Source organism: Sinocyclocheilus grahami, unplaced genomic scaffold, assembly GCF_001515645.1.
Source record: "Sinocyclocheilus grahami isolate Dianchi unplaced genomic scaffold, SAMN03320097.WGS_v1.1 scaffold471.1, whole genome shotgun sequence".
NCBI lineage: Eukaryota > Metazoa > Chordata > Actinopteri > Cypriniformes > Cyprinidae > Sinocyclocheilus > Sinocyclocheilus grahami.
In genome coordinates this window covers 203,447-226,635 of record NW_015505650.1, presented here as the reverse complement: position 1 = coordinate 226,635, position 23,189 = coordinate 203,447, and the positions used below count along the sequence as shown (strand labels likewise).

At 35.9% G+C, this 23,189-nt stretch overlaps 2 protein-coding genes across 5 annotated transcripts in view; one reads left to right on the top strand and one right to left on the bottom strand.

Annotated features, from left to right (window-relative positions):
* Window positions 1–2,060, top strand: part of LOC107553357 (AT-rich interactive domain-containing protein 3B-like) — a 48,389-nt gene extending 46,329 nt beyond the window's left edge. Inside the window, exons 7-8 of the mRNA XM_016235561.1 lie at window positions 37–126; window positions 1,164–2,060. Coding sequence (XP_016091047.1) covers window positions 37–126; window positions 1,164–1,306 — 233 coding nt within the window. The 3' untranslated portion in view covers window positions 1,307–2,060. The remainder of the gene's footprint in view (window positions 1–36; window positions 127–1,163) is intronic.
* Window positions 2,061–10,431: 8,371 nt separating this feature from the next.
* The window catches only part of LOC107553356 (semaphorin-7A-like), a 21,034-nt gene continuing 8,276 nt past the window's right edge, over window positions 10,432–23,189 (bottom strand). Inside the window, exons 6-14 of one of the 4 annotated variants that reach the window (XM_016235557.1) lie at window positions 20,883–20,978; window positions 20,631–20,764; window positions 19,001–19,164; window positions 17,148–17,253; window positions 15,470–15,644; window positions 14,366–14,487; window positions 12,070–12,215; window positions 11,488–11,516; window positions 10,432–10,999 (exon numbers count right to left, since the gene is read on the bottom strand). In XM_016235557.1, the coding sequence (XP_016091043.1) occupies window positions 10,638–10,999; window positions 11,488–11,516; window positions 12,070–12,215; window positions 14,366–14,487; window positions 15,470–15,644; window positions 17,148–17,253; window positions 19,001–19,164; window positions 20,631–20,764; window positions 20,883–20,978 (1,334 nt within the window). In that variant the 3' untranslated portion in view covers window positions 10,432–10,637. The remainder of the gene's footprint in view (window positions 11,000–11,487; window positions 11,517–12,069; window positions 12,216–14,365; window positions 14,488–15,469; window positions 15,645–17,147; window positions 17,254–19,000; window positions 19,165–20,630; window positions 20,765–20,882; window positions 20,979–23,189) is intronic. The other 3 variants (XM_016235558.1, XM_016235559.1, XM_016235560.1) reach the window with 3 other exon arrangements.

Sequence of the window (23,189 nt, the reverse complement as noted above, 5' to 3'; positions counted from 1 at the left end):
GTGTGTGTGTGTGTTAATGAGTGTTTGTGTCTGTAGATGAGAAGCAGGATCTGGCCGTGAGTATTTCCTCCAGCGGAGCGGCGAGTGTCAGCGTGTCGGTGGAAGTCAACGGCATCGTTTACTCAGGTATGGCTTACAAAACCAATCCCAGAATGCATTGCGTTGAGCAGGGTTTCCCAAATGGGGCTTCAACATTTTTGTGGACAGAAGTTTACAGCACTGTAGCAGTATTCCGCCAAAATAAAAGCTCAAGCATTTGAAATGTTTAATGTTCAAAGGTTTGAACGCTTGAAAGTGAAGAATTTAAGACAAATATTAGCATTGTAACTTGGTGTTTCTTTTTAATGATTATTTTACAGTACAGTTATTTTTGTAATTATAGTTAAAGCAATAATATTAATCATTGTCATTATTGTTATTATTCAGTTTTATTTGGTTCTTAAAACCAGTGTTATTTTAGTATCATTCAGATACTGTTTTTTTATTAATATTTTGAATTAGGTTTTGTTTTTATATTTTTAATTAAAATTTTAGTTAATGTTTTAGTTATTTTGTTGTGTGTTTTTGGAATTTTTATTAGTTTTTTTTAATATGCATCTACATTTTTTATTCCAGTTTTAGTTTTTATTATTTAAGTACATCAAGTTTTATTATTTTGAATATATTTATATATATTTGTATATGCACATATCTTCATACATATTTTATATTTTAATAATTGCATATAAAAGTGAATCTCATGATTGCATGAAAATCTAAAGAAAATGTATAGGAAATTAGAAGTTTAGCATTTATGTGTGTGTGTGTGTGTGTGTGTGTGTGTGTGTGTGTGTGAAATAAAATAGTTCATATTTTATTTTATTTCAGTTAATGTTTATTTTATGCAAGTAACGAAAAATCTTTTTTTTAATGGTTTTAGTTTTAGTTAACTATCATAACCCTGCTTAAAACAGCAGTGTGAATGTAATGTCAACTGAGACACAATCACAACTAAAAAGAGCTTGACGTTTTTAATGTTTGCTTTCGTGCCACGTGACAATTAACCACCGATTAGAGAACCGTAAACGTGAATGTGCAAGAAAATAAGTTATGTCGAAAGGGTTCGGCTGATCCCTGGCGTCGAGTGTTAATTGTAGTTGTTTTTGACGCGTTTTCTTTTGCAGGAACTCTGTTCGCTCAGAAGTCGGCGGCTGCAGCTGCGAGTGTGAATGCTCCTCCAGCAGGACCCAGCTTCACCTTCTCTAGCCCCGCCCCCAGCCAAAGCCCCGCCTCTTCCTCCTCCTCCAAGGGGCGGAGCTCCCCGTAACCGTCTGCCGGTTGGCTCTCAAGTCACTGATTGCTGAAAATCAAACTGTTGCACAACCAGTACCTCATTTTCTCCTGTCCGCATGTTTGCAGCATGGACACACATGCAAAAAATAACGTGGCTGGACCTCATTCATGAATCACGAGACAGTCTTGTGTAAAAGTCACAATCAAATCAACGCAACAGTTATGTAATTTCGATTGGATTCATGCAGAAGTTCATACTCGTGTTTCGTGAACGATGTCCGGCGTGTTGAAGAAAACGCTAAATACGATCAGAACGTTCAGCCAAACGATGGGCAGGTTTTACAGAACTTGAAGATTTTATTTAGTGTGTTTTGATCTGTCTTCTGATTGTTTCGGGACTTTTTTTTTCCTCATAAAGGTTCCTCGTGTTACATTCATACCTCAAACATTCAGTGGCGGAACATTACAGGAACGTCTTTTACCTCAGGGGCTGTAGTTTAGGCTTTCTCTGAATACGTTTTATTTTTTTGTAGAATTGGTTTTAATTCGTCAGGATCAGAAACGCTGGCGGGGTTTTAGGACGGGGCCGCACTGATTCTCTTCTATGCATCGGTGCTCGTTAGGGAAGACGAATCTCGGAATCTTGTCGGGTTCTGGGGAATAAATCTGCTGTTCGGAATCACGTTCGTTTGAAGATGTCAGGACCCAAGAACAACCGTCAGATACCTCAGAAAGCAGCTGAATGTCTCGTCTCTGGGGTCTGCTAAAACTAATTCTTTCAGCTGGATCTCGGGGCAGGCTTTAAATATGTGGGTGAATCTCATGAAAATATATATATATATATTATTTTTTATTATTTTATATATATATGTATATGCACATATTTGCATAGATATTTTATTTTAATTTTTTTTTATATTTTAATAATTGAATATCAAAGTGAATCTCATCATCGCATGAAAATCAAAAGAAAATTTATAGGAAATAAGAAATTTAGCATTTTATATATATGTATATATATATATATATACACGTGGTCCAGGGTCAGACACACACACATATATATATATATATATTATGGCTGTCAAATGATTAATCGCATCCAAAATAAAAGTTTGTGTTTACATTTGTGTGTACATACATACAGTATATATATATATGATTTATATTATATATTAATAAAATATATAAATATATATTACATATATTTCTATCTACGTATTATATATATATAAAACTTTTTTTATTTTAATTTTTTATTATTTATATATATATATATATGTGCGCACATATTTGCATACATATTTTACATTTTATTTTTTAGATTTTAATAAATATATGTAAGCACATTATATGCACATATATTTTATAATCTATAAACGTAAGTGTATAAATATATATATTTTTATAAATATATATGCACATGTGTGCATATACATATATATGCATATAATATTTAAATAATAGTCACAGCGTAAAACATCTAGATAGGCCTAAAACAGGCATCATTTTCTTAATGCAAAATATGATTTCTTATTTCTTTCTGTTGATTTTGGATTAATGTAGAGGTTTCATGAGATCCACCCATGAATGGTGTGATGAATTCTCAGCGTAACCATCCAATCATTCCTCAAGCGCAGCAGCAGCTCCGCGTCGGTCAGATGCGTGTCTCTATGACGTCTTTCATCCACACTGACGCTTGACGTTTTCGTCTCACATTTTTGCCCTCCGTAGCAGGAAGGCGTCTCTCTCAGGAAGTACTGTGATGTTTTTAAGTGAACTCTCATTATTGTTAAGATGATATAAATGCATAATCAGTGGTGAAGTACCTCAGACTCTGCTGTGGAGATTTACACTACATACCTCATGCTGCCGTGACGACGGGAGACGAAACGTTCCCGTTCCCGCGCAGAATCCGGAATGCTGGACGTGAATCCCTCGAGCTGGACTCTCCTTTCTCTGTGTGTCTTTTTCTCGTGGCGAAACCAAACGTGAACTGTTGCATTTGTACAATCAGGTGGCCAAACCTGCTCACCGTAACCCAGCCGAACCAAAGACCGGATGGCCTCCGCCTCACAGGTCAAAGGTCACGTCTGTATGATTGTGATGTAATGGGTCAGGTGACCAGGGAAACACACTTACACTCATCTCTCTCCGGTCAGATGTTTCTGTCTGGTCCGGATGAGGTTTGAAGGCCATATCGATGTGCTTTCTGTCTGTTCTCAGGACTTCGATTCGTCTCTGTTCCAGCTCTGATCCTTCATGTTTGCTCCACTCTTCTTCTGTCTAAACTGGATTAAACGCCTTGTGCAGATTCTTGGTCCCAGTTTTATATTTTTCTGTTTTTGTGACCGTGTCTAATGCTTTAAAATGCTACAGGTTTACTGTGCTGCATAAATGTTTTCCAGCATCCAGGAGCAATGCCATACGTTCCCACTGATGCAACGGACGGAATAATACAATTAAAACGGTAATTGTGATTTTTACCTCACAATTCTGACTTTTTTCTTGCAATTCTTGCAATACATTTTTGGGTGAACTATCCCTTTAACTGGTTAAGGTCGAGTTAACTCAGTCCTGCTTCGCCTCGAGGTGGCGCTCATGCGCAGAGAGACAGATTGACACGTGCTGTTCGGTGTGTCTGTTTTCTTGATTTAAGTGCATACGTTTTTAGTGGGTTTTGTGCATGTCGTTTTAGTTAAAAGGCACATTTAGGAGAATGTGAATACTTGATGAACTGGTTTGTGCTGGTTGTATTTTAAAGTGCAGCACTTTACCATAAAAACAAGTTAAACGTTTGACATCGAGTTTGCTGTATAAGACATGGTTCTCAGGTTAGGTAAGATAAAGCTTTAGTCTATATCTTAGTCTGTGTGATTCATTTTGTTTTCTTTTTTTTCCAATGTGGCTTATTCTGTACAATTTCAATTTCATGAACTCGGTGAAATGCCATTCTAAAAAAACACTTGAATACTAAATACATTTGGCATCACAGATTTTCTTAACTTGGGATTTCCTGTTTTCTAACTTGAGATACAAGAGTATTCTGTATTTTTGTTAGGATGAAATTAAGAATTAAAATTCTTGAAAATAATTCTTATTCATTACTTAGTTAGGGCAACCTCCAACTTATCCTATATTGTCTTTTTTTGTTTGTTTAATCATCATCACAGTATAACACTAGCTACAGGATAATCTAGCAAATAAAATCCTCAATGGGAGTTAACATACATCTCATGCATTTTACATGTTTAATAAGTAAATCAGTTCATTAAACCATGCACTTTTGTTGTTGTTTGAACGTAAATGTGTTGGAAGTGTGTGTAAACATCCATCCTGTAATGATAAAAATCCCCCACGTGTTTTATTGCGTGCGTCTATTAATCATTTTGAGTCTAATATCATCCCATAAAAATGCCTCAGATTAAGCAATTGATGTGTCCTGTTGTTAGATGTGATAATGAACATAGCACTTGAATACTAAATACATTTGGCATCACAGATTTTCTTAACTTGGGATTTCCTGTTTTCTAACTTGAGATACAAGAGTATTCTGTATTTTTGTTAGGATGAAATTAAGAATTAAAATTCTTGAAAATAATTCTTATTCATTACTTAGTTAGGGCAACCTCCAACTTATCCTATATTGTCTTTTTTTGTTTGTTTAATCATCATCACAGTATAACACTAGCTACAGGATAATCTAGCAAATAAAATCCTCAATGGGAGTTAACATACATCTCATGCATTTTACATGTTTAATAAGTAAATCAGTTCATTAAACCATGCACTTTTGTTGTTGTTTGAACGTAAATGTGTTGGAAGTGTGTGTAAACATCCGTCCTGTAATGATAAAAATCCCCCCGTGTTTTATTTTTTTAATCCCTATTTTAAAATCCCCTTTCTCAAATCCGGCTGTTCTGAGATTCCTGTCAGAATGTAGTTCTGCACAGGCCCCTCCCACGATAGTTGATTGACAGGTCCGTCTTACCTTAGCTCCGCCCTGAGTGAGCTGTCATCAGTCCGCCATTGTGTCGACTCCGGTGCAGGGGAAGACAAAAATGCCTCAGATTAAGCAATTGATGTGTCCTGTTGTTAGATGTGATAATGAACATAGCAGTTGTCATTTACTCCCGACATCTGAGCCGCTGAAGACGCAGAGGATTAACGTTACTTTCGTTTTGAAGGGAATGCGCCGATCCCCGATCTGCCTAAATGCGTTTAAGTTCGCGCGAATCATTCGTGATCCAGCTTCATCTACAGAAGTAGTAGTGCGTATAAGGTTTTTTATGAATCTTTGCAAATCGCCTTTCCTAATATGTACTAGTTAGCAAGTTTCGCGGCTAAAGTAAGCAAACAGTACTGCTCGTCATCACCCAGAGAAGAGAGGGGCGGGGTCAGCAGAGCTCATTAGCATTTAAAGCAACATGGACTAAAATTGCTTGCTAAAAACAGAGCTAATTTTGGCAGGGTAAAAAAGGTGTTTTTTACACTACCATTGAGAAATTTTAACCAAAGTATGTTATAGACTTTTCAAGAATCATATCAACTTATATCAAATGGGCATCTGATGACCCCTTTAAGCATTTCACATGAATTCAGCACTCGAGTCCTATGAACTCGAACCTATGGTGTTTTTCTGGTCACGGTCACAGGTTTGGTTGAAGTGTTTCTTATCTGGTGTCTAAATGATTGCGAGGTCATCAGGCAGCCACGGCATTTGGGAAAAAAGGAATCAAATCAATTTCAGTGAACTTATAAAGTTACTAAACAGCTGATGGGCTTCCAGCGTTCAAGATTCAGATGTTAATAGACTGTGACTAATAGAGTAATACGCACTAGAGTGTAAACAACCAGGACATTTGCGGTTTTAGCAGTCTTTATTCAAATACTTTCCACAATAATCAGTGTGTGAAATGGTAAATCCACCAACACTTGAGGGTTTAAATGACTAATGATGCATTGATCGTTGGTTCCAGTTCGCTGACCTTTTCAGAGGTTATAGGTGGGGTGTCAGATCCTGCCAGATGGAGGGTGTGATCGCCCTTCACTTCCTCTTCCTCTTCATACAGACGCTTATGGACTCCTATTCTTACAAGAGTCTTACTTACTCCATATTCTATTGTGAAATCAGTTTTTTCCATTGAGATTGGAACATTAATGGATTTTAAAGGAAGTTCACAGTGCAATAGATACAAAAATATAAATCCGAACGTACAGTAGAGAAAAAAAATAAACATCTTGTGGCAAATTTTATACATGTTTCTATATATAAACAAGACTGGCTCTACCCATCACTTCCTCATTAAACAGTCATATCTACCACTCATGCATATTTCTGATATAAATAAATATGACTCGCATCATACAAACACAGTCAAGCCATTACAGTGTGAATTACTGTATAATGTTTGCGCTTTTGGAGCAGTCTATTCTAAACTCTAAAAGAATTAATTGGTTATTTTGAAAAAACACTGAATAAATCACGAGTCAGTCAGCAGCCCACAACAAGACTCTTGACCCTCGTGTTGTTTCAGTCATTCTGACACAGAGAGGCTTTTCTTTTCCACAAAAATGCTGGTTAATGCTACTGTATTGAACTCAAACGTACAGACTTTAGGCCTCATCGATCTGTTTTGAGTCAATATTGCCAAAATTATCCACAGATATTTTTTAACACTCAAAAAACTGAAGTGCATAAGCTCAGATTAACGATTCATATGATCAAGCAGTTCAAAAAGGAAATACAAAACTTGTGCTAATTAAAAGAATACAAGTTGATAAGACTGAATCCAACATTTGATGATATTATAGCATAATGAGAGATTTACAAGCGATTTTTAAAAGGCCGGTCATTTTTGACTAGAAACACCAAAGGATTTTCATCACAGAACAAGGGTGAAAAATTGCTGAAAGTCATGAGATGTTGTGAAATATTACATGAAGTGTCATTCATTGTAAAGAAAGACACAATCTTCAACACTCTTTCTTTTCAATAAATGACACTTTATTTGATATTTCATTGTCTAATGCAATGTAAACATGAAGAAATAAAAAAATCTTTTGAAACAATCCTGACTGATGCAATGAAATATTATTACCTATTTCTATCTATATTTCGAAATCCTAAATAATAAATTGTTAGTCTTAACCACTGATCTATAATAGAGAACTGGATTGCTCATGACATCGTAAAAGTGAAGCCGCCATACTGGTATTCCCTTACATTCTGTTGAATTAATAGCAAATCATACAATTTTAATGAGAAAGCATCACCTCACGAGTCCGCGTTTCTATATCTGAAGTATCCCTGTACGTTCTTACAATGCAAAGTCCTAAGCATGTAAATGGTTATTTATTTAATGTCGGGAATTTCCCCTGCGTATTAAAAAGTTATGCATCATATTCATAACAGTAGCGAACATTGGAAGGACGAGATTCTCAATTAATCTTATGTAATTATGTTGTGTTATTGTTTTTTATTCGTACAGTTGGCTAACTGCAAATGTTTCCGCAATAATTTCATTGACGGCATGCATTTTGAAGCAGGTAAACGTTGGTTAAATAATTAATTAAATAAACACACATAACTTAACATTTTACTCCTATGGAAACAATGCTAGTAAAACGCCAAACGAGTCTGAAATAGATGTTGCTCCATCAGGACATAAAAATACAATACATGCATCATAACTTATTCAGAGAAATTACGCTGACTACATACGGTATGAACTTAAAGTCATGAAGCTTTACTTCCAAGAAGATGCACGGTAAGCTTTGAATTTCAATACAATCGAGCTATAGTAACAGAGGCTTGTATTGCAATATTTATTGTATATTCAAATCAATTTCTGATACTAATACCATATGTACATAAAGAAATATATTTTTTGTGTTGGGTCGGTTACCTGTGTCGGCAAGGTGGGTATTCTGCCCGAAAGGCCCATAAACATTGGCGATAGCATCTGAAGTAACAATGAATTTAAAAAACGAATCCAGTGTGACGTCAAGGTTTTGGCTGTCCGTCAATGAATAGCAATATAGCGGCTCAAACACTTCAGAATGGCAATGAGCAATCCAGTCATTCTAGAGATCAGTGGTCTTAACACTAGTTCTTTGGAAATTACAATCACACAAAGCTACACATGGAGTTATTCATTACATTCATTACATACACTAGTAGTCAAACGTTTAGACACAACGATTCATTCATTTCCTCATGTTAGGATAATAGTTAAAGTTATAAAATTACCCAAATATAAATCTGGGAACAGGGCTCGACAAGAAGGACTACAAAATCCAGCGTGGAAGATGACGGATTTGTCGCTGGCCCGATCTGATCACATCATAATGAAAGTTTAATATTTGCACGTTTTTATGCCTTGCCTATTTAAACATTCAAGCGATTTTTAAAGCATTTGAGCGCAAAAGAACTCAATTCAGTATTCGCGCGCTGTGTGTACAGTGCGCACATAGAGAGCCGCGTCCCGAATGAAGTTCTCTCTCAAGACTTATTGCACTTTAACAGACTAATACACCTGGCCAATTTGAACATTCAAGCGATCTTAAAGCATTCAAGCGTAGGGCTGCACGATTAATCGAAATTAAATCGCAAAGGCGATAAATCGCGATTAGTATCTGCGATTGTCATGCGTATCTGTCAGTGAAGCACGGTTCTGTGATCAGCAGTAAATCTCTATCCGAAGGCCAGAGGGTGCTTATAATCGCCGAATGATTTCTTCGATTTCATAATCACGCTAGATCATAATCTACGGCTCTGTGTAGTAAATGCTGCTCCGTCTGAAAGCACGTGCTGGAGATTTACTACTAATCACAGAACCGGCTTTACTGACAAGATGCACATGACAATCACATTCGATTAATCGTGCAGCCCTATTCAAGCACAAGAAGATGCGAATAAAATCTTCATTCACTGTGTTTTGTGCGCACACATAGAGTCACATCTCGGGCAACGTGCGAGCCTCGTATTGCATTTCTTTCCTCTTCTTCTTGCGCTTGAACGGACAAATACATACAAAAGTATGTCAATTACACGTCTTGGTGAGTATCCTCTCAAACAGTTGGTTACATCCTGAGTGAAATCGGATGTGTATGACTATATTGGATCCATGCATTGTGTTTAAACGCCTAATTTATCAGCTGCTGTCTTGTCTTTAATAATGTTTGAACTTTATATTTGTTAGGCTAGTGCTATGGTATTGAAATTGGAATTGTAAAATATAAGTTAACATTTTGGTGTCATATAAGCTTATTTATTACAATACAAGACAACACCGTTCAAAAACAACACTAGCAACTATTTTATTTTTTGTGTACCAAGCCAGTAGAAAAAATCCCTAGCGTTGAGCCCGGAGGAATGATGCAGTGCTCAAAACATGTTACACAAATTAAGACTCTTATATTCTAGCTTTTTTTTATTATTAATTAATTTTTTAGACTCCTTTAGATCAAAATGTTTTTTAGAACACAAGGAAATTGAGTCTGTGTCCAAATGCTTGACTGATCACATGGCAGAAAAACACTGCTGATCATGAAAATAACAAAAACAACATCATATAATCTCTCCACATCCCGAAAATGATGAGGAATCATCAAATCCAAACTGATTCTCTCCCACATCAACCTTGTGTGTTTTCATACTCTTATGACTGATGACTAACTGGATGTTTATGAGAAGCTCAGTATTGCAAATATACAGTAAACATCTACAGCATTTACCGTATTTACTCACAAAATTCATGTTCCCAGTCGAATTATGAATTGATTTATCAGTGCAAGTTATTATAAAGAAAACGCTACCTCTGAAACCATCAGTAAACATCAAACCACTCGCCACACCAATTTGAGACTTTAATTCTATTTGTGAGCCTGCAGCACAAAAGCAGTGTTAAGTCGCTGGGGGATATTTGAAGCAATAGCCAACAATACATTGTATGGGTCACAATTATAGATTTTTCTTTTATGCCAAAAATCATTAGGATATTAAGTAAAGATCATGTTCCATGAAGATATTTTGTAAACTTCCTACTTTAAATAAATTAGAACTTAATTTTTGATTAGTAATATGCATGGCTAAGAACTTCATTTGAACAACTTTAAAGATGATTTTCTCAATATTTAGATTTTTTTGCACCCTCAGATTCCAGATTTTCAAATATTGTGCTATCCTAACAAACCATACATCAATGGAAGTATTTATTCAGCTATGATGTATAAAATCTCAAAAAATTGACCCATATGTCTGGTTTTGTGGTCCAGGGTCGCATATGGCAATAATAATCAATAAAAACTAGTAATATTATTAAATAGGATGTGCATGGCAACTTCAAGGAATCCTTTCAAAATTACAAGTTCAGTAGCAGGACGTGAAAGGCTGTGAGCAGAAGTAAGAAGCTGGGTAACAGCGCAGGAGTGAGTCGGAGTGCATCTGAGCGGCTCATGCTGAGCTTGTATTGTGCGACCGTGTTCTGACAGCCTTCCTCTGAAAACATGCATCTGTACGTCCCTTCGTGAGTCTCGTTCATGCTTTTAATGAGATACAAACAGCCCTGCTCAGAGTGAACGCACTCCTCATGCATCCTACCATGTTCCCAGTGGTACGTGGCGTGGTGTGAAGTCATCGGGCAGAGTAGGAAGTGTTTCGAGGAAGGCGGGATGTGGATCACTGGCATCTCTGTCTTTGATGGTGCGGCTTGAGGCGTATCTGCTGAACAGACGGTCATGTGATGAGTTTGTTAAATTGGCATAAATGAGTCAATCTGAAAGCATTTTGTTTCAAAAACATGTGAGCTGTCAATCTAGACTCTGGAACAACTTCAGAGAGAATTTCTGTCTTAGATGACAGATGAAGCTGGCTGATTATGAAGCACAGTAGGGCTGCATGATTTTGGAAAAAATGTAACTGGGGTTTTTTTTTTTATAAAACTTTTGATTGAGATTTTTTTTTTTTAAATGCCCATTTTAAAAAATCCAGGTTTGTTGTGCTTGTTTTAAGGGCTGCCAAATTTGGTTGATTATATATCAATATTACTGTAAAAAATAATTATTATTATTATAGCAAAATCAAAATATAATAATAATGCATTATTTATTATTTAATATGAATTAAATAAAAGTCTAAAAATTACTAAAAACTAAATAATATTGTAATATTTCATTGTAAAATATTTTTACATTAACAACTGTCAAACTTACTGCACTCTTTGATATCCTGGACTGGGTTTCTGTGGAAAAGAAAAAACATTACCGAGATGAGGATTCGATACACTATTCATAAATGTATTGTTTGGTAAATTAATCATAAGGTGTGGGGGGTTTTTGTGTGTGTGTGTGTGTGTGTGTGTGTGTGTGTGTGTGGGCGGGGGAAGTTATGGTAATGTTTGAGTGGTATAAAATTAAGAAATGAGAGGAGATCTACACAAAAGGGGCTTTGTATGGTCGAGCAGGTAAAGTGATGCAAAGAGGTTGAGTGTTTTTCAGTGGTTATGGAGTTTCTGAATCATTCAGCCTCATTTAGATATGACCATTACTAGTGCTCGTTATGACTTGAACAAACCATACCATTTCATACTAGGCATGAAACTCATTCTGCAGATCACAGAGATTCAAACCACCTCACAATCACTCACAATGCTCTAGCATCATTGCACAACTCTCTCAGTCTAAAGAACTACGATGAGCTTCAGTAGCAGTGGCTTTGAGTTTTTGCTTCATCCTAAAAATACACGTGTGCTCAGGAAGGAAGCAGATGTGTGTGCAAGCAGAACGAGGTCTTACTTTGCTGCGGAGGTGCAGTGCAAACCGTTCCAGCCACAGTAGGGGTCTCGAGATAATCTGCATTCGTTACACTCATTTCCGTATATATGGCACGTCTGTAGGTCTATCTGAACGACTTCATTACTGGAACTCACATACAGGCGCTTCTGAGAAATCAAACGCATGATAATGAGTCCAACTGCTGATAACATGATATATGCTTAAGAACAAAATCAAGAAACTAATCAAAACAAAAGACACAAATGAAGCTCTCCGTGTATCTACATTGAGAGTAATTGAAAGTATTGGTTAGTATCTGTAGATTGCCCTATGAAACATCCTATGCTGTGCGCTCCTTGTTAATACAGTTATGATCACTGACACACTGAATAACATTTATAGTTTTGCATCTGGCAGAAGCTGTTATCCAAATCGACTTGCTTTGCATTCAAAATAACCATTTTATCAGATCATGCATTCCCTGGGAATCGAACCCATGACCTTGGCGTTGCTAGCGGCATGCTTTTCTGTTTGAGATTGGTATACATTTTTACAATTTTATTATTGATTTAGGTTTAGGGCCCTATGAAATCAATTAATTTTTTTTCCCAAATTCCTTTTTTTTCCAAATTCCAATTTATTTTATTTATTTTTTATTATATATTTATTTTTTTTACCATTTTAATTTTTCTGGACTCAGTTTCACTGGTTAAATAAAATTTTAGTACTCAAAAAGCATGCCTAATTGAAATCATGAAACATGCAATTTAACAACAATTTATTAAAAATTTCACAAAAATTAAATTTTTAGGACCCTATGAAATACGTTTAAATTTTTTTCTCATTCTGTCTTATTTTTACCAAATTCAGTTTTTCATTGAATTTTTTCTGAATTCTGTAATTAAATTTTTACAATCAAAAAGCATGTGTAATTAATTGAATTCATAAAATCTATTTATTATTATTATTATTTTACAATAATAGAGGCCTATAAAATGTTACGTTTTTCCAGAAATTATGGTAATCAAATGAAGGTTAAAACATTAATTTAATTTATCTTTTAATCAAATGAAAATTAAACAAACCCTTTATTTTTTGGCAAACGAAGTGCTGCACAACAGAGGTTTACTCTTAAAGTTAAATAATTCAAAATGGTGTGATTACTCCTTCAAAAATAATTGTATTATTACTATTATTAGTGTTAGTATTATTATTATATTGAAATGTACATTCTACTGTACAATAGTAATATATTTCTGTCACAGTTTCTTCAAGTTGAACCAAACTTTTATTTTGATGGGTTGCCATGAAGTTTTTGTTGCGTGTGTATTAGGCTCGCCGTCGTTTTGATTTTTTGTAGTAATAAAAATCATTTAGTTCAGTAAAGTTTCATTTCTCCAGTGAGGAGAGCGAGTCGAGCTGACAGACGAGAAGAGTGAGGTGAGACGGACGAGACGATCGCGGATGATTTAGTTTCGAAACGAGATGCAAAAGCGCCTGTTCGGCAATATTTTGGATTTTGAAAAGCCTGTTGACTTTTGCCGTTTATCTAAGATGATTTTGGAAGCTTTTTTAAACATTCGTTTCTTATTTAATTGGTTCCACATTGTTTGCTGATTTTTACTTTATTTAAACTTTGTCATTTATTTATTTATTTTGACATCAAGGTGTACGCCGTGCCTCCAAGCGTTCTTACTCGTTTTGCTAATAAACGTTCTACATTTCTTATTCATTTGGTTATATATTATACATGTTTACTTGTTTCTAGTTTTGTATACCTATTTAAACTTTATGCAAGTTATTTTATACTATGCATAGCCTGCCCTATAGCATGGTGTATTTGTATTTGTTTTGTTAATAAAAGTTCTATGTTTTATATATTGGCTAAAGTGAGTTTGACGTATTTTGTTGTTGCATTCAAGCAATTGACGCCGACCTGCCGCTAATTCGAAAGTGAAAGTAAAATGCGCACGGCGCGTGAGGAAAGTGAGGAAAATAGGGAAAATTCATAGAACTAAAAATGAACAATTGCTTTACGCAGAATTGCCGCTATTTGAAAGTGAAAGTAAAATGCGCACGCCGCTTTTACAAGCTATTTAAAAGCGAAAGAAAGCGAGAAAAAGAGGGAACGTGCCCACCCCCGCGGTGATTAACCAGTGGGAACATTTCCTCACCGACACAACCCTAGTGTGTATATAATTTGACGATAGTTTTTCTCAAATGAACCTGAAATGCCCCTGAAGTGACTCTCAGAGCAGTTCTGGAGGTTATGTATGTGAGGTGGATGTTATGTTGCTCATGGATTTTTGCGCCGTACCTCTGCAGCGTCCAAAAGCATGCTGGTGATGTGCGTCCCTCGTGGAAACGGCAGATACTCCGCAATGATAAAAACGGGCTGTTCAACAGGCTCTTCCAGCACTTTATGAACCCCTCCACTTTCTGTGAGAAAATATCACAACAGGACATTAACTAATCTGTCTGCATAGGGAGCTACCTACCTAGACGGCATGCTAACTCTCACATCATACAAACTTATCTACTTGCGTGAAGCATTCAAGATACCCGACTAACGCTCAGTTTGCTGCTCCATGTTGCTTTTGCATGAAATATTCTGATTTTAAATGCATAATTTTCATTGAGCACATCACAATGCATTGTGCAACTGTGATACTTGGATTCTGGCCATATAAGGTTGCATAATTTTGCTACCTACTGTTTGGAACAGCCTTCGTGCCTAATAATGACACCTACCTAGGGATTGTGCAACTCTGATAACTCATACTACACTCCTTATTATTCAGTTAGCCTTACACAATATAATCAATGAATCACTGCATTTATTAGCAATTGCATGTCCCGGTAATTTCCTGTTTCTAAATGTGAAACTGATAAGAGAATTTAGACTTTGGTTTAAATCAACATGAAACTGCATTTACAACCAATTTAACTTCTGTTATGTGAAGTCTACTTCTGAGTGAAGCAGGATGTATGACGAGAAGCGCGTCATAATAAATGACACATATGTAGAATTGAGCAACATGTTAACTGCATTTGATCATTTTCATTGAAATGAATGTATATTATTAATTTCAATTATTTTATAGAAATATATATACATATATATTTGTGCTGTCAAACGATTAATCGCGATTAAATCGCATTCAAAATAAAAGTTTTTGTTAACATAATATATGTGTGTGTACTGTGTTTATGTATTATGTATATATAAATACACACACACAGTATATATTTTGAAAATGTCATTACTTCCTGTGACTACAAGTGTGAACACACCCTTACTCAAAGAACCGCACTAACCGAGCAACGCGCCAGAGTTCGGTTTAATCAAACCAAACATGACAAGTGTGAACACACACTAAATGATTCAGTTCCTCACAGTTCCCAGTGAAGACTGGCGTACCTAGAGACAGAAGCAGGACCGTGTAGCCTCGTACTCGGTCCACCTGGATGTGAGTGTAATGTTGGTGTTGAAACAGCATGGGACCGTTCTCTGGCATCACCCAGTCCTTCACCTCTGGACGGTCCTTCATAAACGCCAGCACGTCACCACTTAGACGAGTACTGTCTCTAACACACTAAAAGAACCACAAGCAGTTTGTCAGAAGAAGAATGGAAAAGAGAACTCTTATCCGAACTACAGAGCTCAACAGTCGTTTCTAGATGTAAAAAAAGTCATTCAGAAGCTCCATAAAGAACTGAAGTGACGATACAATCTATCAGACGCTGTTTAGGTTGCTTTGGAGTGTTACAACCTTTTAAAAAGGACACAAAAATCCAGACCGACTGGATTACATCATTCAGACTATGAGATGAGCAGTTCATAAAACACATTAGGTACACAGCCTCGTACCTTTGTCTTTTTGATTAAAGTCATTCAGAAGCTCCATAAAGAACTGAAGTGACGATACAATCTATCAGACGCTGTTTAGGTTGCTTTGGAGTGTTACAACCTTTTAAAAAGGACACAAAAATCCAGACTGACTGGATTACATCATTCAGACTATGAGATGAGCAGTTCATAAAACACATTAGGTACACAGCCTCGTACCTTTGTCTTTTTGATTACAACATTTGCGACTCTAGAATGAATCATTTAGTGACGTGCCAAAGACAAATATTCTGCAGCTGATGAAAGGCGGATCTCAATAATGACATCCCTGACAGTATATGTGCTGTTATCTGCATGCCTTTACAGTCACATTTACTGTAGATAATTAGATAAATACATTTTGCAATGATACAAACAATCAAGCAGTTGAGTTTTGCTATATAGTACATATCTCTCTATTTATATATCTTTATATAAAGAGCTGGATGATAAATGTGACTCTGCAGCACAAAAGCAGTGTTAAGTAGCTGGGGGATATTTGTAGCAATAGCCAACAATACATTGTATGGGTCACAATTATAAATTTTTCTTTTATGCCAAAAATCATTAGGATATTAAGATCATGTTCCATGAAGATATTTAGTAAATGTCCTACCGTAAATATATCAAAACTTAATGTTTGATTAGTAATATGCATTGCTAAGAACTTCATTTGAACAACTTTAAAGATGATTTTCTCAATATTTAGATTTTTTTGCACCCTCAGATTCCAGATTTTCAAATATTGTCCGATCCTAACAAACCATACATCAATGGAAAGCTTATGTATTCAGCTTTCAGATGATGCATACATCTCAATATCGAGAAATTTACCCTTATGACTGCTTTTGTGCTCCAGGGTCACATATAGTTACATTGTGCACTCGAGATTTGCTATATGGTATATATATCGCTTCAGTGACCGTATAATATTTACCGTTCCAGGCCGGTGATTCGCAGGAACCGTCTTGGAGTTGAACTGAGAGGAAGTGAAGATGGTGCTGATTTCAGTCATGTTATAAACACACACAGCACTCATGTTCCTGTAAACAGAGACACGTTCGCTTTATTTCATCAGCGTTTGTGGGACTGTGTCAAATGACGGATGTGTGCTGGACTTTTTAACACTAAGGGTCACATATAGTTACATTGTGCACTCGAGATTTGCTATATGGTATATATATCGCTTCAGTGACCGTCTAATATTTACCGTTCCAGGCCGGTGATTCGCAGGAACCGTCTTGGAGTTGAACTGAGAGGAAGTGAAGATGGTGCTGATTTCAGTCATGTTATAAACACACACAGCACTCATGTTCCTGTAAACAGAGACACGTTCGCTTTATTTCATCAGCATTTGTGGGACTGTGTCAAATGACGGATGTGTGCTGGACTTTTTAACACTCGATTGATTGTAGCAGCCCTGTTCAACAGTCATGTCTGCTTTTTACACTGATGTGACGGCAAATTCAAAAGACTCGGCATTTTAAACAGACACTTATCAGGGTGTCATGGGTATTTAAAGACATTTGAATCAACTACAGATGTGACACTGCAGGTAAAGACTTCCTAAACAAGTAACTAATTGCGTTACTTTTTATGGAAAGTAATGCGTTACGTTGCATCTGTGTTACTATTTCACATTCTCCATGTCCTACTCCAACCCTCACAAAATTAAAATGGAATTGCAATCCCTTTGCACTTGTATTTCCAGTCAGCTGTCAATCATTCGTGAGGGCGGGGTTTATTGATATAGTCTGAAAGTATGCCACGCCCACTACTGGTGGAGATCTGTTTTCACTTTTATTCAATCCTATGAGGAAAATGGAGACAAATATCCAATAAATGTGACTGTTTTTACAACTAAAAAGCCGTAAAACTGTTGTATAGTTGTTGTTTTTTTCTTTCACTTCAAACAATGCCAAAAAACTGGAACTAAATATTTATTACCTGCAAACAAACAAGCAACGTCAAGAAGAAATGAAGATAGATCTGTGGAACCGCTCAACTGAAAGAGGTTTTTATTCAATCCTATGAGGAAAATGGAGACAAATATCCAATAAATGTGACTGTTTTTACAACTAAAAAGCCGTAAAACTGTTGTATATTTGTTGTTTTTTTTCTTTCACTTCAAACAATGCCAAAAAACTGGAACTAAATATTTATTACCTGCAAACAAACAAGCAACGTCAAGAAGAAATGAAGATAGATCTGTGGAACCGCTCAACTGAAAGAGGTCGCAAATCATCCTAAGCTGAAATATCGTGTATTGTGCATTTTTCATAATAATAATAATAAACGTTTACTTTTCATGCAACTCAAAGTGCTTCACAAGCATAAAATCAAACAACTATAAAAGGTTCAAAATGTAAAATAAAGCATATAGTTTGACCTCAATGTCAATATAAAATAATAAAGCAACGATAGGAGAATCAGAAGATAAAATAAATCTGATTCATAAACGTATGCTTCATATAAAGAGATAGATCACACTTTATCTTTCCAAGCTTTGTTCATTCTTGAAGTGTGTTTTTTGCCTGTTTGGTGATTATATTAACGGCCGTCTTGAACGAAACGCAACGTTTCCAGTGTGCGATACCTTCGAGTTACGTCAAAAAGATACAAATATAGTTTATGAATAAATTTAAAAAATGCTGAAATGAAGCAGAATTCAGAGCATCCTCTGATTAATTGAACATGAGCTGCGACTTTCTTTTTTTTCGGGTTGAAAGGTTAACGTCAGTTCTGGATTCTTAAGAGAGAAAAAAATCAAATAAATGCGCATGATTTTGTTGCAAAAATGGCCATTTTTCTCATAGGAATGAATAACGATGCTTTGTTTTCCACCAGTAGTGGGCGTGGCATACTTTCAGACTATATCAATAAACCCCGCCCTCATGAATGATTGACAGCTGACTGTGCATTTCCAATTAAAATCGGGCAGACATGTTACACACACGGAAATGAAAACGGAGACACACTTGTAATGTGTTACCCCCAACACTGTTAAAGTCACACATACTGCTCAACTAAAATACAAAGCATGAGATGAAGTTTTTGTCTTACCAATAGTTTCTGAAAAGCGCATAAATTTTGGTGTCGCCGTCCGTTTCCAGCGTGGCCACATCTATAATCTGAGTGAATTCATATCCTCTGCCACAGAACAGATGGGTGTAAATCATGGATGTCCAGCTGCTCTGAAGATAACTCTTTGAGCCGCCTCTGTCGTTCTGAAACAGATTGGGTTGTGTTTAATTCTGCGTGTCAATACAGAGTCATATGGACTACTTTTATGGTGCTTTTTGGTAAACCTTTACAAAAAGTTGTCTTTGAGAACGTCTAAATATAAATCCAAATCCACAACTTAATAAAAATAAGTATTTATGTCTAAAAGCAACTAGAGAATTTATAAGCCTTTATATAGAGCTCTATAGGAATCGAGTGGCTAAACCATGGAATTTCAGATGTTTTTCTTTTTTTATTCCCACCAGATGGAACTAATCTGCCTTCAAAAATTGCATTGTTTCTATTTTAACATAATTGAGAAGTAATAGAAAAATATTAGAAAACAATTATTTTCAATGAGAAAAATTGATCATTAATTATTGCATAAATATCAAATAGTATCATCTCAAAATACAAAAGAAAAAATATTATCGCACAAAAATATATTACATCGATTTCACTGAAGTTCACAAGATTTCTCACATTATATAATAAAGTAAATTTAAACATAAGGACCAGAAATCTACCTGATTTCATACTGAAGATCTATTATGACACAAAAAAATCTTGTAAGAATCACTATTTTTATAATTGCGATATTTAAAAGGAAATGACTCAAATGCATCATTTCAGAGCTTTGACAACAGCTCCCAGAACCTGCTTGTGGCACATCTGACATGTCACCAACACCTGAGGTTATAATTATAGAACTGCTCCCTTTAGCACAAATGTGGCTTCGAGTTATTGAGAAACATCTCTGTTAAACATGTAGGTGTTGCCATTAGCCAAGTGCATTTCATATCTGTTAAAATAACAGCTGTCACATTTAAGGAGGTGAAAAGGTGTAGAGAAAATTCAGACGTACGCGCTTGTAAACACAAGAACATCAGGTTGCATTTAGCTCTGCTTACTGACAGATAATATCAGATGATACTGATGCATGTGCACTTGACTGAGAATCCCTAACCCTGAAAATAAATAAAATAACTGAACTTGAATTATGTAAATAGCATTAGCCGTATTGGCAATGGAAATATATCGACTTAGAAGCAAGCCATTCAGACGGGAGAAATTCTTGCATTGTATCTGCAGTGTTCTTTAATTTGGGACAGACTGATGTCTTTGGTCATTACGCCACTAGTGCCACATATTTAAGACTTTGTGTTAAAGACATCCAATCAAACATTATCTTTTTGACATCATTCCCTCAGTGCCATAAATACAGTCCTATATTGTGTTGACGTTTCAAAACTTTGTGCTCCACACAGAAGAAGGTTTGGAACAAAATGATGGAGAGTAAATGTTTTTGGGTGGAGTATCATTATCAGATTAGGCAAGGTCACTAATTGCGATCTTTTTTTACACATTAATTTTTAAACCATTAACAAAATGTAAAGCTTTAAGTGTTTAAAACTGCAGTAAAATACAATCAGAAATGCGCTTCATGTTTTCCGGTGTGATTTCTGCTCACCATGCAGCTCTGAGAGACTCGTGGAATCCACTGCTCAGATTCTCCGTCTCTACTTTTGTGTTTCTCTGCGAAGAAGGAATAAACTTTGTCCCGGTGTTGGCCTTTACCAGCGATCAGCTTCAAGTACGTTTGCTCTAAATGCGACGAAGAAAAAACAGCACTGTTTAGAATCATTCCGAAAATGACATGAACTCATTTCAGTGAAACGGTGAAATTCTCACATTGAAAGATTAGTTTGATCTGATTTCTCACCCGCTTCATTTGACTGAGGCCAAATGTGGTCGTTTTTGTCGTCATTGTTTATCTTGTACAATCCCTTCCCAGATTTGGTAAAGTACAGCATATTATCTAAAAGATGGAATATAGAAATCAGACAGCGTGTAATAAAAATAAATAATGTATGACCGCTGTTAGAGGCCTAGTTATAGTCAGGGTTGCATATGCAGGCGTTTCCCTTTCAAGTGCAACATTTATGGGAGGACAGTATTTAAATGAATCATAAAAAGATAATTTACTAAGGTTTGTGCTAGTCAGTTTACTAGCATTTGAGCAATTATTTAACGCCCCAAAGACACACTCCTTGTAGGCTGCATTGGTCATTGGAAAATAGCTGTGTTTGTGTTCTTTAACTTGCTCATTGTCATAAATCATGCACAGATATTTCCACTCCCACCAGCACTTCTACAGCATTGCACTCTCACGCTTATTTGCCCTGTTGAGTAAATCTGGCTCAGAATATACCGTAAACAAGCAAACAGCTGTAAACTCCAAATGCACTGAACATAATGTGCTCAAAAATGGATTATGCATAATACAGCAGGTAATTTAACGTTTGGCAATGATTGTCCAAAGTGCTGCACTGATGCTGTGGAGAGGATGAAGTAGGGCTGGGCGATATAGCTAAAAAATGTATCAACGATATAATCTTTCATATCGTTCGGTATCGATAATTATTGACGTTTTTTATAACCTTTTTTAAAACAGAGCAATATATATTTTTTTACATTTAACCACTGTATTTTTAAAGTAACCCAATTTGTTGAGACAAACAACAAATATTTTTTAACAGTCGAACACACAATAAAAATTAAACAAATATCTAATTTCTAATGTTTTATATGCCGATTAAATAAGGAAAGTTTTGGCTTGTCTCCCGAGACCACAGGTGAGCATTCAAATGCAAATGTTTATTTTAAATTCGACTATATATATATATACATTTTTTAATTCACAATCTCCTCGTCACAGGCAGGCACAGCACTCATGTTCGTGTGTTTGTGTGTGCTGTCTGCTTCACTCAGAGCACGTGCCTATATCGTGCACTATATCGAACATTTTTTATATCGTCACCGAAGAAGGTGTACCGTCGATAAATATCGATACCGTTTTATCGCCTAGGATGAATGGACTTCTGCAGAACTTGTTCTGCATGACTTTAATGTGCAGACAGTAAGTCAGCACAGACCCGAGTATGGTGCTTTCAAAACATGTGGTGTAGACGGAAAAACTTAATTATGTCATCCGCCGGAATGAACGCATGCACGACAGTTAGCGGAAGCTAGAGATTACGGTTTATAAAGTTTTAAATATGGATATTTTTCTTACAAATATGCATTGATTCGCTTCAGGAGGCCTTTATGCACCCATGGAGCCGTGTGAGGCACTTTTTATGATGGATGGATGCGCTTTATTGGACTATTAAAAAATAACACCCATTCACTGCCATTATAAAGCTCGGAAGAGCCAGGACATTTTTTAATATAACTCCGATTGCATTCATCTGAAAGAAGAAAGTCATACACACCTAGCATGGCTTGAGGGTGAGTAAATCATGGGGTAATTTTCATTTTTGGGTGAACTATCCCTTTAAGCCAGTGATTTGCCATCACCTTTTAGTTTTATATTTAGAGTAGTATAGGCTATAATACAGTATGTTTGTGTTTTTGTATGTTGAATCAAAATATTTCTTTCTTAAGCTACTTTTTTTTTTTTGCAATGTCTATTCAGTGCTTTTCTAATGACTTTATATTATCATTTAATATTGACTTTAATGAATCAGCATGTGATGTACTAATTTTAGATTAATTTGATTAATTAATCGGCACATTGTGTAACTAATAACATTTTTAAAACAGAAAAAATACACACAATCATGCTCGTTTAACCCCCATCACTGCCACATCTCTAGTCTGTACAGATCTATATATGGAGACAATCTCTATAGACCACCAACACACATTAAGGTCTAGTTCCTCTGTGAGTTCCTCATCACAAAACCGCTGAGCTAAAGACTGCATTACAGAAAAGCGCTTGTGTTGAAGAAACAATGCCAATTTACATCCTTCTTGTCAGACACTGTCTGTAAATACAATCAGAAATGACCATTTGAACCTTCTGAATGCTGTGAGATTTGACTGTGTGAGTGTGAGAATTGTCACTTGTAAACTCAAGTAGGTGTCACATCATCACTGAAGTTTATCATTTGCATTTCTTTTTAAGTCTTGCCAGTGTTTAAAGCATTCAGCACTCGTGCTCTCTTCTCTTCTTCATGCACACTCA